Consider the following 17,834-nt stretch of genomic DNA (forward strand, 5'->3'; position numbering starts at 1 on the left):
AATTGTTTCGTGTGCTGCTATGGTTAGTCTGTTTTCTAAGCACCAGCTATTCAGTTTTTCAAGAACTACCCTGCTATTTTTCTCTAATTTACCTCTTGTACTGGCATATACCATAGGCTCTAGGCATGCCAACAGCCCAGAACTCTGGACCGCAAACGGAGCCCTGTGGTCTTCTGGTGATGTTTTTCACATTTTTTTTCCGGAACACTGTAACAGCGCATGCCTGTTTCGTAGACTTTGATAGAGACACCCAGGACAGGCCATCTGTTTGAGTCTTTTGAACACCACAGGCTACCATAGATCATCAAACGCCCTAGCTACATGAATCACTACGCCTATAACATAGTTGATGTCTGAGGTGTTCACAATGTTCAGTGAATCATTTATCGATTCTTGATGAACTTTCCTTTCCTGACCCGTACTGCAGGGGACTCTGCCTACTTACTACCTGTCTGTGGTCCCTCAGGCGGCGGCACAGAAGCTTTTCCTGTACTTAGGGCCAGAACATTTACCAACAAATCTGCCCGTAAGATTTCGGTTCCTTTCGATCTTTGCCTTCCCCTTTTTTTAGTATAATGATATTAGAGATTTTTACAGATTCTGGGAACCTTCCTGTCAAAAGACATTCGTTTAATAACGCTGTTACATATATGAGGCAACACTTCTTCAGTAATTCTATCACGCCCTGGTGCTTTCATCTTGTTTAACTTCATTATTGCCAGCTTCGCTACCTCCTGTGTAAATGGAATCACAACACTATTACTCACACGCTGCTCTAGTAATTCAAAACGAGGTTGCTGATGGTACGCTGTAACGTCCATCGTCGTATCGGCTGGCAGCAAAGCTCTGAGTAAGCACTGCGCTGATGCATCCCAGTCCGTCGTCATCGTTCCATCGGTAGGTCTCACATTTGATAATACAGTCGATGATCCAATTTTTTTTGTTTCAAGTTTATGTGAAAGACTCCAAGAACCTGCTACCATTTGGCCCTTAAAGTCAGTTTCCAAAACATGAGGGTCACAAACTGCTACCTTGTGTGCGTGCTTGACGTGATCTGTATCTTACACTTAATCCTATACGGCACAACTCTTTTTCTCATAAAGACTTCTGTAATTCCAAAATTTCCAGGTTTTTGGTGTTATTTGCCATGCACTAGAAACACAGTTTTGCTCTTCTTTGCCATGTGGCATTTTAATCGAGTTAGGAATGCAGACTAGCTCTCTATTCACATTGCATTAATTGCGTTGTGGAAGCTACTGCAAACCATAATGGAAATTGAATAGGTGTTGTCAAAGCATGCAGCCACGTTGAGAGACGGACCACGGAAATGCTTCTCTGGATTCGAAGAAATGAGAAAAGACAGAGGCACCAACCTGATGGTAGGTGCAGACGACATTAGAAGACGTGGACGCGTATTGTTGATGACGGAAATGTTCAGAGACTTCTACAAGAGTGGTTTATTTTTACTGTTATGATGATGCCAGAAACTGTTTACTACTTTTAGCATCTCATTTTCTAATCAGATTTCTTCAGTATCACCTGATTTAATTAGAGCACATTCCCATACCCTTATTTTACTTTCGTTGGTGTTGATATTATTAACTGTTTTCAAAACACTGTCCGTTCCGTTTAACTGCTCTCGTAAGTCCTTGTCTGCCTCTGAGCTTTAATTCACTTCCCAAATTTTTTCCTTCATAGCTTGCCCAGACTACAGAATGAATAACGTCGGGGATAGGGTATACAACCTAGTTTCCCTGAATTCAGTTTCATGTCCTTCGACTGCAGTTTTTGTTAAAGTTGTATATAACTTTTCGCTCACTCTATTTTGTCCTTGCTACTTTCAATAATTTGATCTCGGAACTTCCAAAATTTCAAGGAGTGTCGTATAATCAGCACCGTCAAAGGCTTTCTTAAAATTTACATATGCCCCAAACGTAGATACAGCTCTAAAATTTATCGAATTAAACTTTGTGTACAACGAGTTTGACATGAGTTGCTGCGAGAGGTTAGAGGGAGAGATCCAGCACTTTACATTTAGTCATCCATTAACTCTACCATGGTCTGTGATATACGACCTTAAAGGTCACTTGCAGGTAATCATCTGAATTGTTTTGTAATAATGAGATGCAGGCGTGTACTTTTCTTACCTTCATGTGAACAGAGTTAGTTCCGATCTTAGACTTGCGGCGCTACGGCAATCTATTTATGATTCAAGTGCAGACGTGATACTTTTAAAGAAATGTCATTTGATCATATTTCTATTTCCTACTTTTCTACCTTCTTCCATGTGACTCCTGAACTTTCTACTGATGCTTTGTTATTTTAAAGAGAGGGAATACCACTGACCGATTTCGAAGTTCTTGATAGCGGCTGAGGAATAGGCTGCCCTTTTGTGATATTTTAATTCTTCTTTATGCCCCTTCAGGATCTGGCCATTCCACATACCGAGCACATTTCTAGAAAGAGGGTATAGTTCTTTTATTTCTCAAAATTCCGCAGCAACTTCCGTGAGGCGTAGATTTTTACTGAGTTTTGCGCCCTGTGGATCAAACTGCCATATTAAATTTCAGTAAGGAAGTGGATGACGTGTTGTGCTCCTCACAAGTAAGTGATACGTGGATCAGTCACTGTCCCACTCTTCTCAGGTGTACTCATTTTACAGCTACTTCCATCAGCAAATTCGATAATTTTTATTTTTCTGATTCTTTATATGAGCAATTGTTAGCGATGGACATGATACTCACTTGTTTCACTAATCACTGTGAATTAGCTGTAATCTTAAATTACGTGCCACAACCAGTAAAACTGTATCGCCTCCCTTGGATGTTGACTACATGTCTTTTAAAGGATCCTTCCCTCGAGATTATCGTTCGAGTGCTTTTGGCCCGTAACTTGTATTTACAGGACTGTTAGTTTTCATTTATGGAATGGTGGTCAGGGGATGCAAAACTGCTGCTCTGGATTGCGTTAATGCGTTACGGCGCTGACATGACGAGGGACCTCAGGCAGACCCAGGAATCTTATTATTTCGTCTTACGACAATTTTATTAAGGTGCCAAATAAGATCCCCTATGGATTATGGAGGTCCGCCATGTTAAGGCGAAGCTTTTTCAGTTAAAGAGACAACAAATGAAAGGACTCAGAGTCGAGCAAAATCCGGCTCATTCCTACGGGATGAATTTATCTCCTTATATCATCTTATCCGGTTGCAGGTCCGTCGAAAAAGAGAATGTATCGCGTCCCTCACACACACCGAAGGTCACATAATGACTAGGCAACTTGACATTTCCAGAGCGATCTATAGTTACTTTACCGACCTTTATGATGTCCATGCTACTGATATTATTTTCCTGATGCATTTACTCCTCCCTTATATTGCGTGGTTATTCATGCATTAAATGATGAATTTCTGAGTGACTTTGCTCAAGATGGACTATGTCACCTTACTGTTGGTTCACCATCACAAAAATTGCCGAGAGTCGAAGGTATTCCTAAGGAATGGTATGTACATTTTCGGCCTGTTATAGGTGACACCATTACGTCATTGGTAAATGAAGTGATACGTTGAGGGGGGGGGGGGGGGAGGAGGGCAGGGTGGTTGTTTCCTTCTCCTTTCAAGGTTGGTAAAATCGTTGTAATTACGATGACAATCAGACGTCCAGTCACTAATAAATTCCACCCACACACATGCCTTAATTTTGATTAGAAAACTGTCGCGCATGCAATGAATATCCGTTTGTCGACAATGCTACAGAAAATTCTTGGAGTTTACTTCCCAGATCACAATCCGACGGGGTTTACCGCGGGAAAGACCCCTCTCCATGTCGCTTTTTATCTTGTCCCTAGAAATTCTGCTTCGCCGTATTGCTGCTGAATTAGGTAGCTGGAAGATATTGGGAGAAGCCTTCTCGGTGTGAGAGCACGTGGATGATGTTATGGTATTCCTACCTCATCTTGATGACATATTAGAGTCCTTTCGTTCTCTTTCTGGAACCCGCAGCAATTCCATGGGCAACGGTGGTTGTTCGCTGCAAATCGTTAGGGATTGCCGTGGATCGCTACCCGATGAAAATGGCTGTACCAAATGGGTTAGAGGTGACGAATCGAAGGGGCAATGCGTGGACACGAACCTCGCTTCCTTAGCCTCCTTAACAGAGAATGGATCTTAGATTCTTATATTTACTGTAACGCATATTACGTTGCACGAAAGTTCATGCTTCTCACTATGATAGCGCGCAAACCGATGCAATTATGCGGTGGTATCCTATGGAAAAGTCATATTTTTTACTCCAGTGTGAAGTGATAGCGAGGCCCCTTTCCATTGGAGAATTGGAGCTTCCCGTTATCAAAGTAAAGGCTTCAGCATTGTTTATACAACGTAACATCTTCTCAAGTTACTCATTCCATTACATCTCGCTTATTTACGTGTCTGTGACTGGCCAGTCTGACTTTCCCTGCAAGTGTTGGTCGGATCCGCTCTAAATTGCGACACATACGTGAATTCTTTAATATAATAAGATTTCTGTGAGCCCACATTCAGTAACTGACACCCCACCAAATCTTTGCTTCCATATTGGAGTACAATAAACCCTCTACCCTGCTGAAATTGCCGGCCGGTGTGACCGTGCGGTTCTAGGCGCTTCAGTCTGGAACCGCGTGACCCCTACGGTCGCAGGTTCGAATCCTGCCTCGGGCATGGATGTGTGTGATGTCCTTAGGTTAGTTAGGTTTAAGTAGTTCTAAGTTCTAGGGGACTGATGACTACCGATGTTAAGTCCCATAGTGCTCAGAGCCATTTGAACCAATTCAACCTGCTGAAATTGCCGCGCCATTAATATTCGGGAAACAGTGTGATTTCACATTCGTATTCCTATTCTCCCTTGATATAGGGTCATTCATAATCTGAGTGTAGAGCGAACGCCTCCATCGCATTGTTCCTCGTCCGAATAATCTTTGCGATACACAACCTGATACATTACCACACAGGACGAGAACACGGGCACTGTATCCGTCGACGGGCTTCCTTAGCAAATCAGCTGAAACTGCTTTCTCGGTTGAACTTCTTCTGTGTTCGAACTTTTCTTTTTTCCCTCGGACGAAAACTAATTCTCTCGTATGGCTCCTCAGAAACTACTTCCAACACGTAGTAGGGTGTCACAAGGATCCCGAAAGCCGTGTTTTTCGCCAGTGTATGGGGCAGAGGCTTCCACGTTGTCGTGCTTAATTTGCGAGTATGTTGCACTTTGTTACTCGTCAAGGTATACGATAGTTCTGTTTTCTTTTTCCCCTTGTTATGGAGCCTTCCCTCATTGCGCTCTTCCTAGACGAAAAGAATTGTTTCCTTCTGAATTTATGTCTATCAAGTTTTATTTTCTAAAACTAGAAAGAAAAGGCCAGTCCTTTGTGATGCCCTATGTGAGGCGGAGGGATGGCATCGTGGCCAGACCTCGGGATTAGATCCCTGCTCAAATTGTCTTCACCCAATCTGGAGCTAAATGTATCCTTTTTCTCCTGCCAGTACAAGCGGGAAATCAGTTTTCGACTCCCGGTCTGGCATAAATTTTCATATATCACATTAGATAGTACATCTATACCTATTATAGTTAATTTCAATTTCAGGAATAAATTTCTTTTTACACCAGTTCTATGCACGCCTACTTGTCGTAAGTTTTCTGTTTCCCCTCCGTATGTTGATCACTGGACAGCTTTCTGACTTGTTCTCATTCGTCGTTTGTAAATGGCATAATAGAATAAAATTAGCTAATAGTGAAAAGTAAACAATAATTACAGAGGATGGTGCGACTTTCATCATTTCACACATTTTGTGCGACTGTGATACCTGCCCGAAAGAAAGTAATGAACTAGTGTGTTACACCACATAAGTAAATGACGAGAGTTACTCAAACAGGGAAAATACTCGCCTTTTTTACGCACTAGAACTTGACCAAAAACTTCGTTCTTGTATTTCGAACCAAATACGAAGCTGAAATGTGGCCCACATTAAGTAAGATAATGTAATTTTTGTGCGTGCATCAACATGAGGTGCTTTACTCTAGATAGTTTTCCGTTGTGATACAATCAGGTAGTGGCTTAGAGGTCAGTATGCCACACAGTCACAAGCAGGACACAGTTTGAATATCGGACACTGCTGCGAATTCCCGCTGGTGGAGAAAATGCGAACCTATTGAGCTACGGAATGAAAAGTGTTCAACAGCACTGAGTGTGAAGTAGCGACTTCACTACGGATGGCCGTCGTTAACGGCTAGGATATCGGTGTGATGACCACGTGCCTCTCATGTCCAACACTACCCTCTAATGACGCGTTCGTCATCGGTCCTCTTAGATAAAACTTACAAGCCATTATTGGATACGTGAGGTAGTAGGAAGTAATAATAATCCTTAAATGGTGTGTCGCTTTCGTCCGCCTCGGTAGCTGCGAGTTCAGTGCCGCGGATTGCTAACTGAAGGGACTCAGTTTCGATTTAGGCCGGCTCGGAGATTTTTTTCTGCTATGGGACTGACTGTTGTATTTTCCTTACATTCGTATAATCGTAACTGACATTCCAGTTTTGAAATGGCCAATAAAACTATAGTTTCGAATGTACATTCTTTGACGTATGGCATGTTTACGTAGATGTCACATTACAAATAGAGTTTGTGTTCATTTGAGAAAATTGTCAAGATCTGGAAGGTTTGAATTTTACTTTTATTTTTTATACTCATGTGTTTTAGGTAAATAATATGAATTTTTCAGTCTTAATTTATTTTAAGTGCTGATATATGTCACAATAATAGCTCGACTGTTAAATGTCTTTTGTTTTGTGTACTAACATGTTTTGTATGATTAACGCATTCCTGGTCCTTGAGTTTTTCTCGACGTGATTGGTTAAAGGTAGGGCTTTGGTTTTCTGATAGAGCTGACGATATTATTTATGCACACGTTCGATGACTGACCTCTTATGAACTGCTTCTCCTCTAAATGACAGCTCTAAATAGCCGTGAAAGGATTTATTACTAACAAAATCACAAACACAACAACAGAGGTCAGCTAATTCATCGTAAAAGAAGGAGAATACAGCAGTAGGAGTCCCTTTTTCGTTCCGTTTCATTCTCTGTCACTAAATGAAAAACACACTATTTGATTTATGATGTATTTTAGAGTCAGGATCTGTTCAGCCAGATACCAAGCGAGATGGCAGTGGGTCTACCCGGTGTCCCAATTGGGGATATTTGGGAGGAGCTTTTTATTCCTGGTATTTGTCTTCAGTTAAGGGAAACCTCCCAAACGTCTTGGTCAGAACTGAACAATGAAATTTATTTTTAATTCTGTGACAATATGGCCCTGACAAAAAAAGAAAGCTTTGTGTGTGTGTGTGTGTGTGTGTGTGTGTGTGTGTGTGTGTGCAATAGGATAGACGGCGAACGCGCTGCCGGAGATCTGCGGGATCAAGCAAGTTCGCCTCCCAGCGGCTGTGCTCTGTGCGTGACGCCGCTCCAAGTTCAGGTGACTTGCCTGGAGAGCCGCCTCTGAACTTGTCTCTAGAGCCTGAGGTGCTACTGCGGCTCCACAGCCGATCTCTCACGAAAAGAGCCGAAGCTGCACGAAGTAGCAAGCGGAAAATGCGCAATGTTCAGCAGGTAGCTGCCTGACGCCTACTAATCTTTGAGTATCTATCGAGAGAGTAGTTTTCATCGTCGTCGTGTGAAATTTTTGAAAGCTGTGAATGTGTGATGATTTTCTCATTCTTGAACCAGGACAGTACCATCACAAATGTGACGAATCAAGAACAGAAATACACGTTTTCAGAATGTGGAAAAAGTTATGATTGTAACAAGAACATGAGGGAACACAAGTCACAGTCACACCCAGAAAAATTAAATAATGTCCTTCTAGAGTTAAAAATACAAAGTTGTATGGTTTGTGTGCCAAACATTTCAATCACAAGCGCAATTAAATACGCCACTAAAGAAACTAACATGCATCGGAAAACAATCGTACGAAAATGAAATGTCCATTTTGCCATATTTCAGTCCTTTCGAATAAATGGCATTAAGATCACTTGTCTATGAAACATGCTGTGCCGATCGCATCAGGAGGGACTTAATTTGCTTATTTCCAGGAATTCGGTGACTAGAAGAAGCAGACTGAGAGAAACCCTTTGTCAGTTTACTTCAGAAAACAGGAGTCGAATCGTGTTTCAGTCGATGTCACGGCATTTCTTCGAATTTTATCGTTCAGGGCAATATATATTTAAAAGTAGGTCATGAGCCAAAGACGACGGCATCAATTTAGAAACTTAAGTAATCGTAATTAAGGCCAGCGATAATAGTAGCCAACGTCACTCACTCCTTAGAAGGTAGGACTTTGTCCTCATCATTATGAACAATATTCAATGTGTAATTCTGAAGAAGTAATACAGTGACAGCATTTGCATCGATAGGACTCATGGAACTAATGGTTATGGTTTTGAGGTAATTATACTTCCTACGTGCGATTACATGATACAAGGTTTTCCTTGCGCATTTGTTATTTCATGGAGATCTGATCAATGGATGTTATTATTTTTTTAAAGAAATGAAGACTAAAGGGAAAAATGCTTGGTTTTTTTATGGTGTTTGGCTTTCACAGATGGAAGAATCTATGGGAAAACTAGCCCACTGACAAGTCATGGAGGGAAGCTGTATGTGCTAAAATTAAATCGAAGGTAACACAAGATGAAACTTAAAACCTAATGCGGAGTGCGAAGCAAGAAGGAGAGGTTATAACATTTGAGCATGTATTTCCTTTAGCACTGGAGTGACTGATTTGAGATTCTATTAGAGCTGAGTTTAGGCTGTATCCCCAAGAACATTATTTTAAAATCACCAGGTGTTGGGCATATTGTTATAGAGCCAACAGCAGTATCAACACAAACATGCATATTGAAATACTGCACCGAGCAATAAATACATATATTTGCGTGCTAAAAGTGTGAAATGTCTAGACAAGTCCATTCATGCATTAATGAGCAAGCACATTACAAGCTCATTATTCTGATAAACGGGAAACTTAAAATCAAATTCCAGGATATTCATACAAAAGACAACTTAAATGCAGAGATTGTTCATGGACACATAGTTGAAAAAGGAAAAGGCTGGCTTTCGAGGTGGATGTCACTTCCGAATTAGATTCCTTTCCCGTATGTGTACCGAAGGAACAAACATAACCTATAGTTCGCTCTACCTTAGGATCTCCAATGTTTCAAAAAACCGGCCAGTATATGCAGTAGTCGACGAGAAACAGTTACTCACTAAGATAATTACTGTTACAGGTCCGCAGAAGAGGCTGGATATCTCTGACATCGCCTGGATCGACAGCCTCAAAAACGTCTCACACGTCACATTGGAGATGAATGGAACTGCGCAGTCCTATCGACTGGCTGTCAACCAGGTAAGGTGCTACTTGTTTCATTACTGTCCAGGTCTTTGAGATAATTTGGACAGAAAATGTTTTACACAAACTTAAATGCAGGGTCTTGTGAAATTGCAGAGAGGTGTTCTGTACTGAGGATACTGTGCCTCCGGTGATGCGTCTTGTCTGGGCAACTCAGTCACGAGGCGCTATTCCGAGGGTGTGAGGGATATGTGATCGAGTGCCCAATTTCCAAGCTACCACGAAATTTCGAAATTCTTTTTGGCAAAACAAAATAAAGTTGTTGGTAGTTTCGTCTCAGTAATACGAAACTGTTAAGCGCAGGCACAATGAGAACACGGACCTGGTAAACAATGTAGAACAGTTTTATTGAGAAGTACATACACCACAACACTCCTCTCTTGGAGAAAACTTTACCATTACAATAGTTTTAAGTTCAGTGTTAGCACTGAATGTACAAGTATCCAAAGTTAGGCTGACGGCCATAATGCCGAAACAGTAAAGTTAATATTGACTTGGAAGTACTACAAAACAATGTAGTGAAGTTCCACAGCCGGTACTAAGCTCCTGGTCATTTCCGATGTAGACGCCATGTCCTGGTGATGGTGAAGGCGAACGCCGGCTCCCTTGGTCGGCAGTGGCTGGTGCAGAGTCGTATGTAGTGAAGGTTCGAATCAAGACTCTGAAGTACTGCGGGCGCATCCAGTGTCTGCCCCAGAGCTCGCCGGAAGATGCCTTGAAGCGAGTTTATGCCACTCCAAAAACCCAGGCCATGTGGAAATACTAGAGGAACTACCCGTAATCACGTGGCCCATTGGGGCAAACAGGTCCGCAGGTCCAGCAATCTCTGGTGGCGCTTGTACCGTCTCCTGCTGGCCTAGACAGCACGCAAGATTGAAGGTCTTTCGTCTGCTGATGTAACCCCTTCGAGATTAGGCTGTTGGTACACCAATGCCCCGAGAAGGGTTGCGAATCTCCCAGGCGTATGGCCCATACACAGTATTAAGTAAAATATTTTGCTTCACGAAATGCTACGAAAATCCACTGATAAAATTAGGAGCAAAACATCACAGTTAAGGAGTGGGTCTCAATGACATGTGGACAGCCCCAACTGAATTATTTTGTAAATTAAGTATATGTAGCATCCAGCAGGAAATAGTCTGTAAAAATCAATAATTTCTTGTCTAGTGGAATATAACTCTGTTTGTTCGGGGAAGACAACGAAGATACCAGAGAGTTGTTATGTTGCCTGCAATACGTCCTGTATTATATCAGCCACGAAGCTGAGGGACGTTTTCTCTTCTTCACAGACGGAGTTGCAGCTGCGTAAGTGCACAACCCCTGTCGGAGGTCCCGGACAGTGCCGCCACCTCGCCAACTGCGTGCTGCCCAACTTCACTGACAGCCTGGATAACTTCCTGCCCTACTTCTGCGTGGTCGATGACAGGTCAGTATCTCCTCCTAACAATGTTTGTGGAGGTAAGAAAAAGAGAGTGACGAATCAAGAACAACTGTACCGGAAAAGCTATTCCCCATCTTTCTTTGCTCTGGGCACTGATATGCATTTCATTGTGCTGACTTTTTTTGTAGTTCAACTAGATGTCTGCAATTATGTTTATGAACTCGTGGTGCACACAGATTGTAATACAAATCTCTGGCGCTATGAACGGTCCGATCGGCAGGTAAACATCATGGCAACAGTAGCGCTGACGGCGTGACGACCAGCCCTATCTTGCACTCTACCACATGTTTAAAACGCATATGGCACCCCGGTAAATGTGAACCTGATATTCAGTGTTGTGCATGCTCTCACCTTTTTTTACTCGCCTATACTTAGGCAGTCCTTCTAGCTGGATGGAAGAAGGACTTGCAAGACCTATTGCAAGCAATTCACAGCGTATCCACACTGAACAGGCTTAAAGATAAATAAAGCAGAGGCGAAAGTGGTGAAAAATAGTAGGAAGGAGAAGCGATGAAGTAGATTAGTTCAGGCAAGGAAAGTTGTCTTCAACAAAAGAACTCTTATGGTATGAGACACTTATGTATAAGTGAGGACCGTATTCCTGAAAGTCGACATCTCGAGCATAACACTACATGCAACTGAAACGTGGGACATGAGAAACTCGGTGAAGAAACTAGGATCATTAGAAAGTAATGGTATCTAAGAACGTAAAAATTTAAGTGGACAAATAAAACAGAAAACGAAGAAGCACTAAGAAGAATAGGTGAGATGTTCTGCTTAACATAGTCATGCCGTTTAAATATTTGGGAGTAACGTTGCAGAGCGACATGAAATGGAACGAGCGTGTGAGGATTATGGTATGAAGAATTTTGGGGAAGTGTTGTTCATCTGTAAAGGAGACCACATAAAGGTCTGCTGTCGCAAACATACATTTCGCGTAAGGACCTTAAAGATAAGAAAAATCAGTGCTACAGGGTACACACCGCCACGCATCGTACTGTGGCTTGCGGTGTATGTATGTAGATTAAATGTAGAAGGAAGGCTATGGAAGACCCTTACTGGGAGGAAGGACATTATAGTGTGACATCTATCACGGATTCCAGGAACAGTGGGTGCGGCGCTGGAAGCTGCTGTAGGGGCGGAAGATTGTAGGGGCGGACGAAGACTAGATTGCAGGGGAGGTTGAGTGTAGTGGTTACGTAGAGGTGAGAAGATTAGCACGAAGACGTGTTTAATTTCAGGAGGAACAAAGGTACTGCACGAGAAGTACTGAATTTAAGCTTAGTAAGGGAAGACGGTTGGAGAAATAATCGGGATATCTTCCTATTATTAGTAATGGAAGACAGGTGGAGAATTAATCAAGGTATCTTCCTAACATTTGTAGACGTAGAGAATAGAAAGATTTCGGCAATTCAAACTGAAATACGATGTTCGAAATTCAGGGCCTAGTGAAGTGGCAGCACAGGGACGGGTCATTGTTTTTGGGAGCAAAAGAAATCATGGAACTAGAAAGACAGTTCTTGTGAAGAAAGATGTACGGCAGAGCTGCTGTGAACCACCATTATTGTGCAACTTCTAGGTGGAAGAACCGACGAGGAAACTAAATAAAATTCCGGAAGGCGTATAAAATCCCTAAGGTGGCAAAGACTATTGCTAAGATTGTTTGTACCTCTTCTAGCCAAATTGAGGAAGAGTTGGAAGAATATTAAGTGGAATTCTTAGTGGAATCCTTTTGGCAGAATATGGGCGGAAGGAAAACAGAGGTAAGACGAAGATAGCATTGAGTGGAATAGCGATCTGCATAACAGAAAAGTTGGAAATGCCGTAGAAGAAAAAATAGCCCACACTGGTTAAGACAGGTGTCTTCGTGAAAATTCTCTACTAATGTTGAATTAAGGAAGGAACTCTTGAAGTATACCCGTGTGGCCTATATAAGGCAAGTGTCTGCCGCATTTGTAACTGCTGCTACAATGGCAGCTCATCAGTAGTTAGTTTGAGCGTGGTGTTAGGGTCGGCGCACGAGCGGTGGGACACAGCATCTCCGAGGTAGCGATGAAGTGGTGATTTTCCCGTACGACCATTTCACGAGTGTACCGTTAGTATCAGGGATCCGGTAAAACATCAAATCTCCGACATCGCTGCGGTCGGAAAAAGATCCTGCGAGAACGGTACCAACGACGACTGAGGAGACTCGTCCAACGTGACAGAAGTACAACTCTTCCGCAAATTGCTGCAGATTTGAATGCTGAGCCATCAACAAGTGTCAACGTGCGAACCATTCAACGAAACTTCATCGATATGGGCTTTCGGAGCCGAAGGCCCACTCGTGTATCCTTGATGACTGCACGATACAAAGCTTTATGCCTCAACTGGGCCACTAAACACTGACATTGGACTGTTAATGACTGGAAACATGATGACTGCTCGGCAACATGGCAGCACGGGACTGTTCAAGCTGATTGACGCTCTGTAATGGTGTGGGGCGTTTGCAGCTGGAGTGATAGGGACCCTGATGCGTCTAGTTACGACTCTGACAGGTGACACGGATGTGACTGATCACTTGCATCCATTCATGTCCATTGTGCATTCCGACGGACTTGGGCAATTCCAGCAGGACAATGCAACACCCCACACATCTAGAATTGCTACAGAGTGACTCAGGGATCACTCTTCTGAGTTTAAACACTTCCGCTGGCCACCAAATTCCCAGATCTGAACATTATTGACCACCAGTATGAAGCACCAGTATGAACACCAGTATGAAGCAATCTACAGCGGGAACGAAGGAAGCCCGTCAGCACTGATATAGAGTCCGCGCAGAAAACGATGGCCGATGCACAGTGACTAATTTTTATCCAAAGCGCTGGACTAGTTCATTCGTTTACTAGGAAGTGCAGTGCGACAAGTGTTTGCCACCTTTCGGCGGTCGGCGATAACAAAATCGAGGCACACGCCTTGCAATCTATCTCAAACGATTTTTCAGAAACTACCCGTTAAAAGTTCCATTTTTGCTTTGTCTGTCAGGTTCATGATGATGTGCCCACCATTTCGTCACAGTTATTGTGATAATTTTGTAGAAGTAAGGCTCTGCGCGAAATTCAGAAAAGTTTGCAATGGATAATAGAGGTAGGTATGATTTTTCGTTTGACGCATGTTATGTTACATGTTGCTGCGTATGAAATTTATCAAACATGTTTAATTTTTTTTAGACTTGCTTAGAGGTGTCTGTCTGTCACCAATCTCGAGAAAATTGATCTGACAGAGCACACTCATTTGCGATCGCGCCTCGCCAGCTATAAAGCCAGAGGAAAATGCCCACATCATTCCTCATATTTCATAGACGGTTTCAGATATTGATAAGAGATTCTGGAGAATGATAGCACACAAAGAGGAGAGTATTTTGCCGTATCATAATTGCACAAAATTTCATTATCCACTGTGTTATTCCAATAACTACAGAATTTTTCGATGAAAGAATATAATTTTTAAGGGCCAGCGATAGCTGGTGAAACGAGGAATGTTGTGGGTTTTGCAACAACGTAAGTGAAGGCATTACACGTTTTTTGTACCAACGATGTGCTTTTTCATAAGCTGCTGACCTTACTTTTCATCAGGCTCGCGTCCCTGTCCGGCACAAATTTTCATTGGAGTCATTCCATTCTAAAGCTGATGGTTATACTTATTCGCAGTTGCGAACACACTTAACGTATTTCATAGCGGCTGTAGTCGCCGCAGTGCCTGATCCTTTGGATATTCATGCATGTACAAAGGAACTCTACATCGTAATCAGAATAACACAGTCACTGCAAGGTCGTACTTACTTTAACTCAGTTCCTCACTTAATAAACTTATTCAACCACTGTTTCAGAATTCTCTCGCAACATTGTCTGCACAACATGTTAGCGACGTGAGACTATAAATTTCGGTGTATTTTGGCGAAAGAAGCAAATTTTAACTTGGCAGCCAGAGAAATGTGATAGGTTTTACTCAAAATTCGTCGCCTACGATGCTCCTCTGAAAGCTACTAATGGTTAATATGCCAGCCGAAGATAAATTCCTGTCTTTTCGGCGGAATTCTTTTAGATCCTAACCAAGGCAGCTGTGACAGATATTTTTGAATGGTTGCATGGGGGCTTAATTATCTATATAATGCAAATATTTTTAATTTTAGTAGCTGTATGTCCGGCTACGAAGTCTCGTAACCGGTTGGCCCTGACTAGTATTACTCCGCAATATGACTGCATAGAATAACAACAAAGAATGAAAGAAAACTTCCGTTAACACAATTAATTAATTAAGTCCCCAGCAACTATAAAACCTAGGAAACAACAAAACACAAGTGTAGCTGTTCTGTGTGTGGAAGTGTGATTCAACGTACGCATCTGGCACGGTTCTTCCTCAATAAGACCAGATATTTTAAACACCATTTATACTGAAGTAATTAAAAAAACCCTGAAATACTATAATTGCACATAGAAACTAGAAATACAGTCTAATACAAGAACACGAGCCAGATGCTTTGTTGACTGAACCTGTGACCAAGAGGCATTATTGTTTAAGACATTGAAATAATAAAAAAAGGAATTTTTTACCTTCATATATATTGACGAAAAGCACACTCTGATCATTACAGCATCCCCAATCCAACAATATCTGGTGTCTAGCCCATCAAAACAATATGACAACATCTGAACAAGCACTCTCCATGGGAACTTCTCAACAACGACTCACCACTGCTACATCTCAACAAGCACTGCCTACTGCTACTTCTCAATAAGCACTGCCTACTGCTACTTCTCAATAAGCACTGCCAGTGGAGGCGGCGGAATAATACTCTTTGGCGCAATCTCTGGCGCTGTGGCTCAGTGTAGCCACCTTTCATATGCCCCTCCTCCACGGGCCAGAATTTGATGGTATTTTTGCCAGCATTGGTGGTGAAAATACCACCAAATTCGTCCAAAAAATACAGACAAAAATTAAAAAGTAATATCAATAAGTAAATGTCACATAACTAAATAAATTTTGACTTTGCACTGACCCTTCAATAACCTAATATATAAAATACAGTAAGGAATACAAATGCTTGCATACATGTGATTTTACATAATAGTTTACATAAGTATTATTCAATCAATGGCACCCAGTAATGTTGAGCAGGCGCAGACACCAACAAGTGACATTATTTCAGTAGAAGCAGTTCCATTAGTGGCACCTAGCAATGTTGAACAGGTGCAGACACCAACAAGTGACATCATTTCAGTAGAAGCAGTTTCAGTGGCATCCAGCAATGTTGAACAGGTGCAGACAGCAACAAGTGACATCATTTCAATAGAAGCAGTTCCATCAGTGGCACCCAGCAATGTTGAACAGGTGCAGACAGCAGTCCATAATATTAACTATCACTAATCACACTGTTCATCAGAGTTTATCAGCAGAAATGAAACATTTCCAAGTGGCACACATCAATGTTGAACAGATGCAAGCACGAACAACAGTTTGAGTGCACACACAATTGCTTTTACAAAATTATTATCAATGCTCTTACACTAAACATACAAATTATAATAAACACACAAATGATATCAGATAATTGTCATATTAACTATTACAAACACACAAACATCAGTAAACCTATAATATTTATGGGTGTCAGTGCAAGCCACAACAAACAAGTAAAATAATATTTAGGAGGTAGGTCGGTACCAATTATTTGGGATTAGGAAAGGAAAACACACAAAACACACTCACTCATCTATCATCCACATTAAGTACTACTGTGTAATTGAATTGTGTTAACTGTGTAAATGCAATTCTGTCAAAATTTGATGTTCGACATGTGTATCAAGTAGTAATGGCAGCAGTGTATAACAGTCAATAATAGTTAGTCAACGTCATAGTCATCATGTCAAGACCAATGTTTGCCAAGCCAAATCAAAATGTACAGTTTCTGAACAACTGTCAGTGTGCCAAGATATGCAAATACTTCCTCTCTCCAAAAAAAAAGTATATACTGCTTAGTGATTTAACAAAGTGTGTGTGTAGACGATCTTCCTTCTACTTGAGTGTTCTAGTCTGCCATCTTCATCCTCCTTGTTCCCTATAAACCAACAAAAAAATATGCTCCTCACTTGCTTTACCTTTTATCCACCAATACTCCAATAATCATCAGCATCACATAAACTTAATACTTCAATAATACCTCTTACGTCGATACATATAAACCTTATCATCAATATCATTTACCTTACCTTTTGTCCACCAAAACTCCAATAATCATCAGCATCACATAATCTCAATTCTTCAATAACACCTCTTACGTCGATACATATAAACCTTATCACCAATATCATTTCACTTCCATAACAACTCTTTCCTCTAGTCAGTCTCCTCGAACAAGTACAGATAAAATCCTAGTGCAAACTTCAATTCATCATCCCATACAATCCGAAGACAATGTCCACACACAACCTCTGTGTAATCCATCTGACCCAATCTTCTACTCATTATGAATTATAAAATACATTTTGGTTACCTTGTCCATCATAAAATAAAAGAAATGCATACATGACCTCTAACAGCCTTCAGTTTGAATAACTTTCAGTAAGTAAGTATGAGTACGGAGTGTGAATGATAGTAATAATTCACAGTGTGTACACCACCTTAAGAATCATGGCAAAACAGAAGCAAACATGTGGAGTATTTATTGTGTCAAGTGTCACTTGCTATTTAAATTGCTCACGAAGAATGCAGTGTAATAACTGTCAATTGTCTAAACCTAGTGTTGGTGTGTCATGTCGTTAGCTTCCTTCCTAGTAACATAAATTTATACAGTTTCCATAAAACCTCCAGCTCATGTGACTTCAATGAAGTTTCTTGTAGCAACGTCGTTCGTAGAATTATAGCAGTTCATTTTCTTATCTTAAAAATATAAGGCACTGAGCGTAAGCAAAACATGCAACA

General features: G+C 41.4%; 1 protein-coding gene across 3 annotated transcripts in view; it reads left to right on the plus strand.

Annotated features, from left to right (window-relative positions):
- The window catches only part of LOC126475154 (inter-alpha-trypsin inhibitor heavy chain H4-like), a 121,410-nt gene that overhangs the window by 91,749 nt on the left and 11,827 nt on the right, over nucleotides 1-17,834 (plus strand). For all 3 annotated transcript variants that reach the window (XM_050102774.1, XM_050102791.1, XM_050102783.1), the window contains 2 exons: nucleotides 9,312-9,430; nucleotides 10,723-10,859. In XM_050102774.1, the coding sequence (XP_049958731.1) occupies nucleotides 9,312-9,430; nucleotides 10,723-10,859 (256 nt within the window). The remainder of the gene's footprint in view (nucleotides 1-9,311; nucleotides 9,431-10,722; nucleotides 10,860-17,834) is intronic.

Source organism: Schistocerca serialis, chromosome 1, assembly GCF_023864345.2.
Source record: "Schistocerca serialis cubense isolate TAMUIC-IGC-003099 chromosome 1, iqSchSeri2.2, whole genome shotgun sequence".
In the NCBI taxonomy this organism is placed as follows: domain Eukaryota; kingdom Metazoa; phylum Arthropoda; class Insecta; order Orthoptera; family Acrididae; genus Schistocerca; species Schistocerca serialis.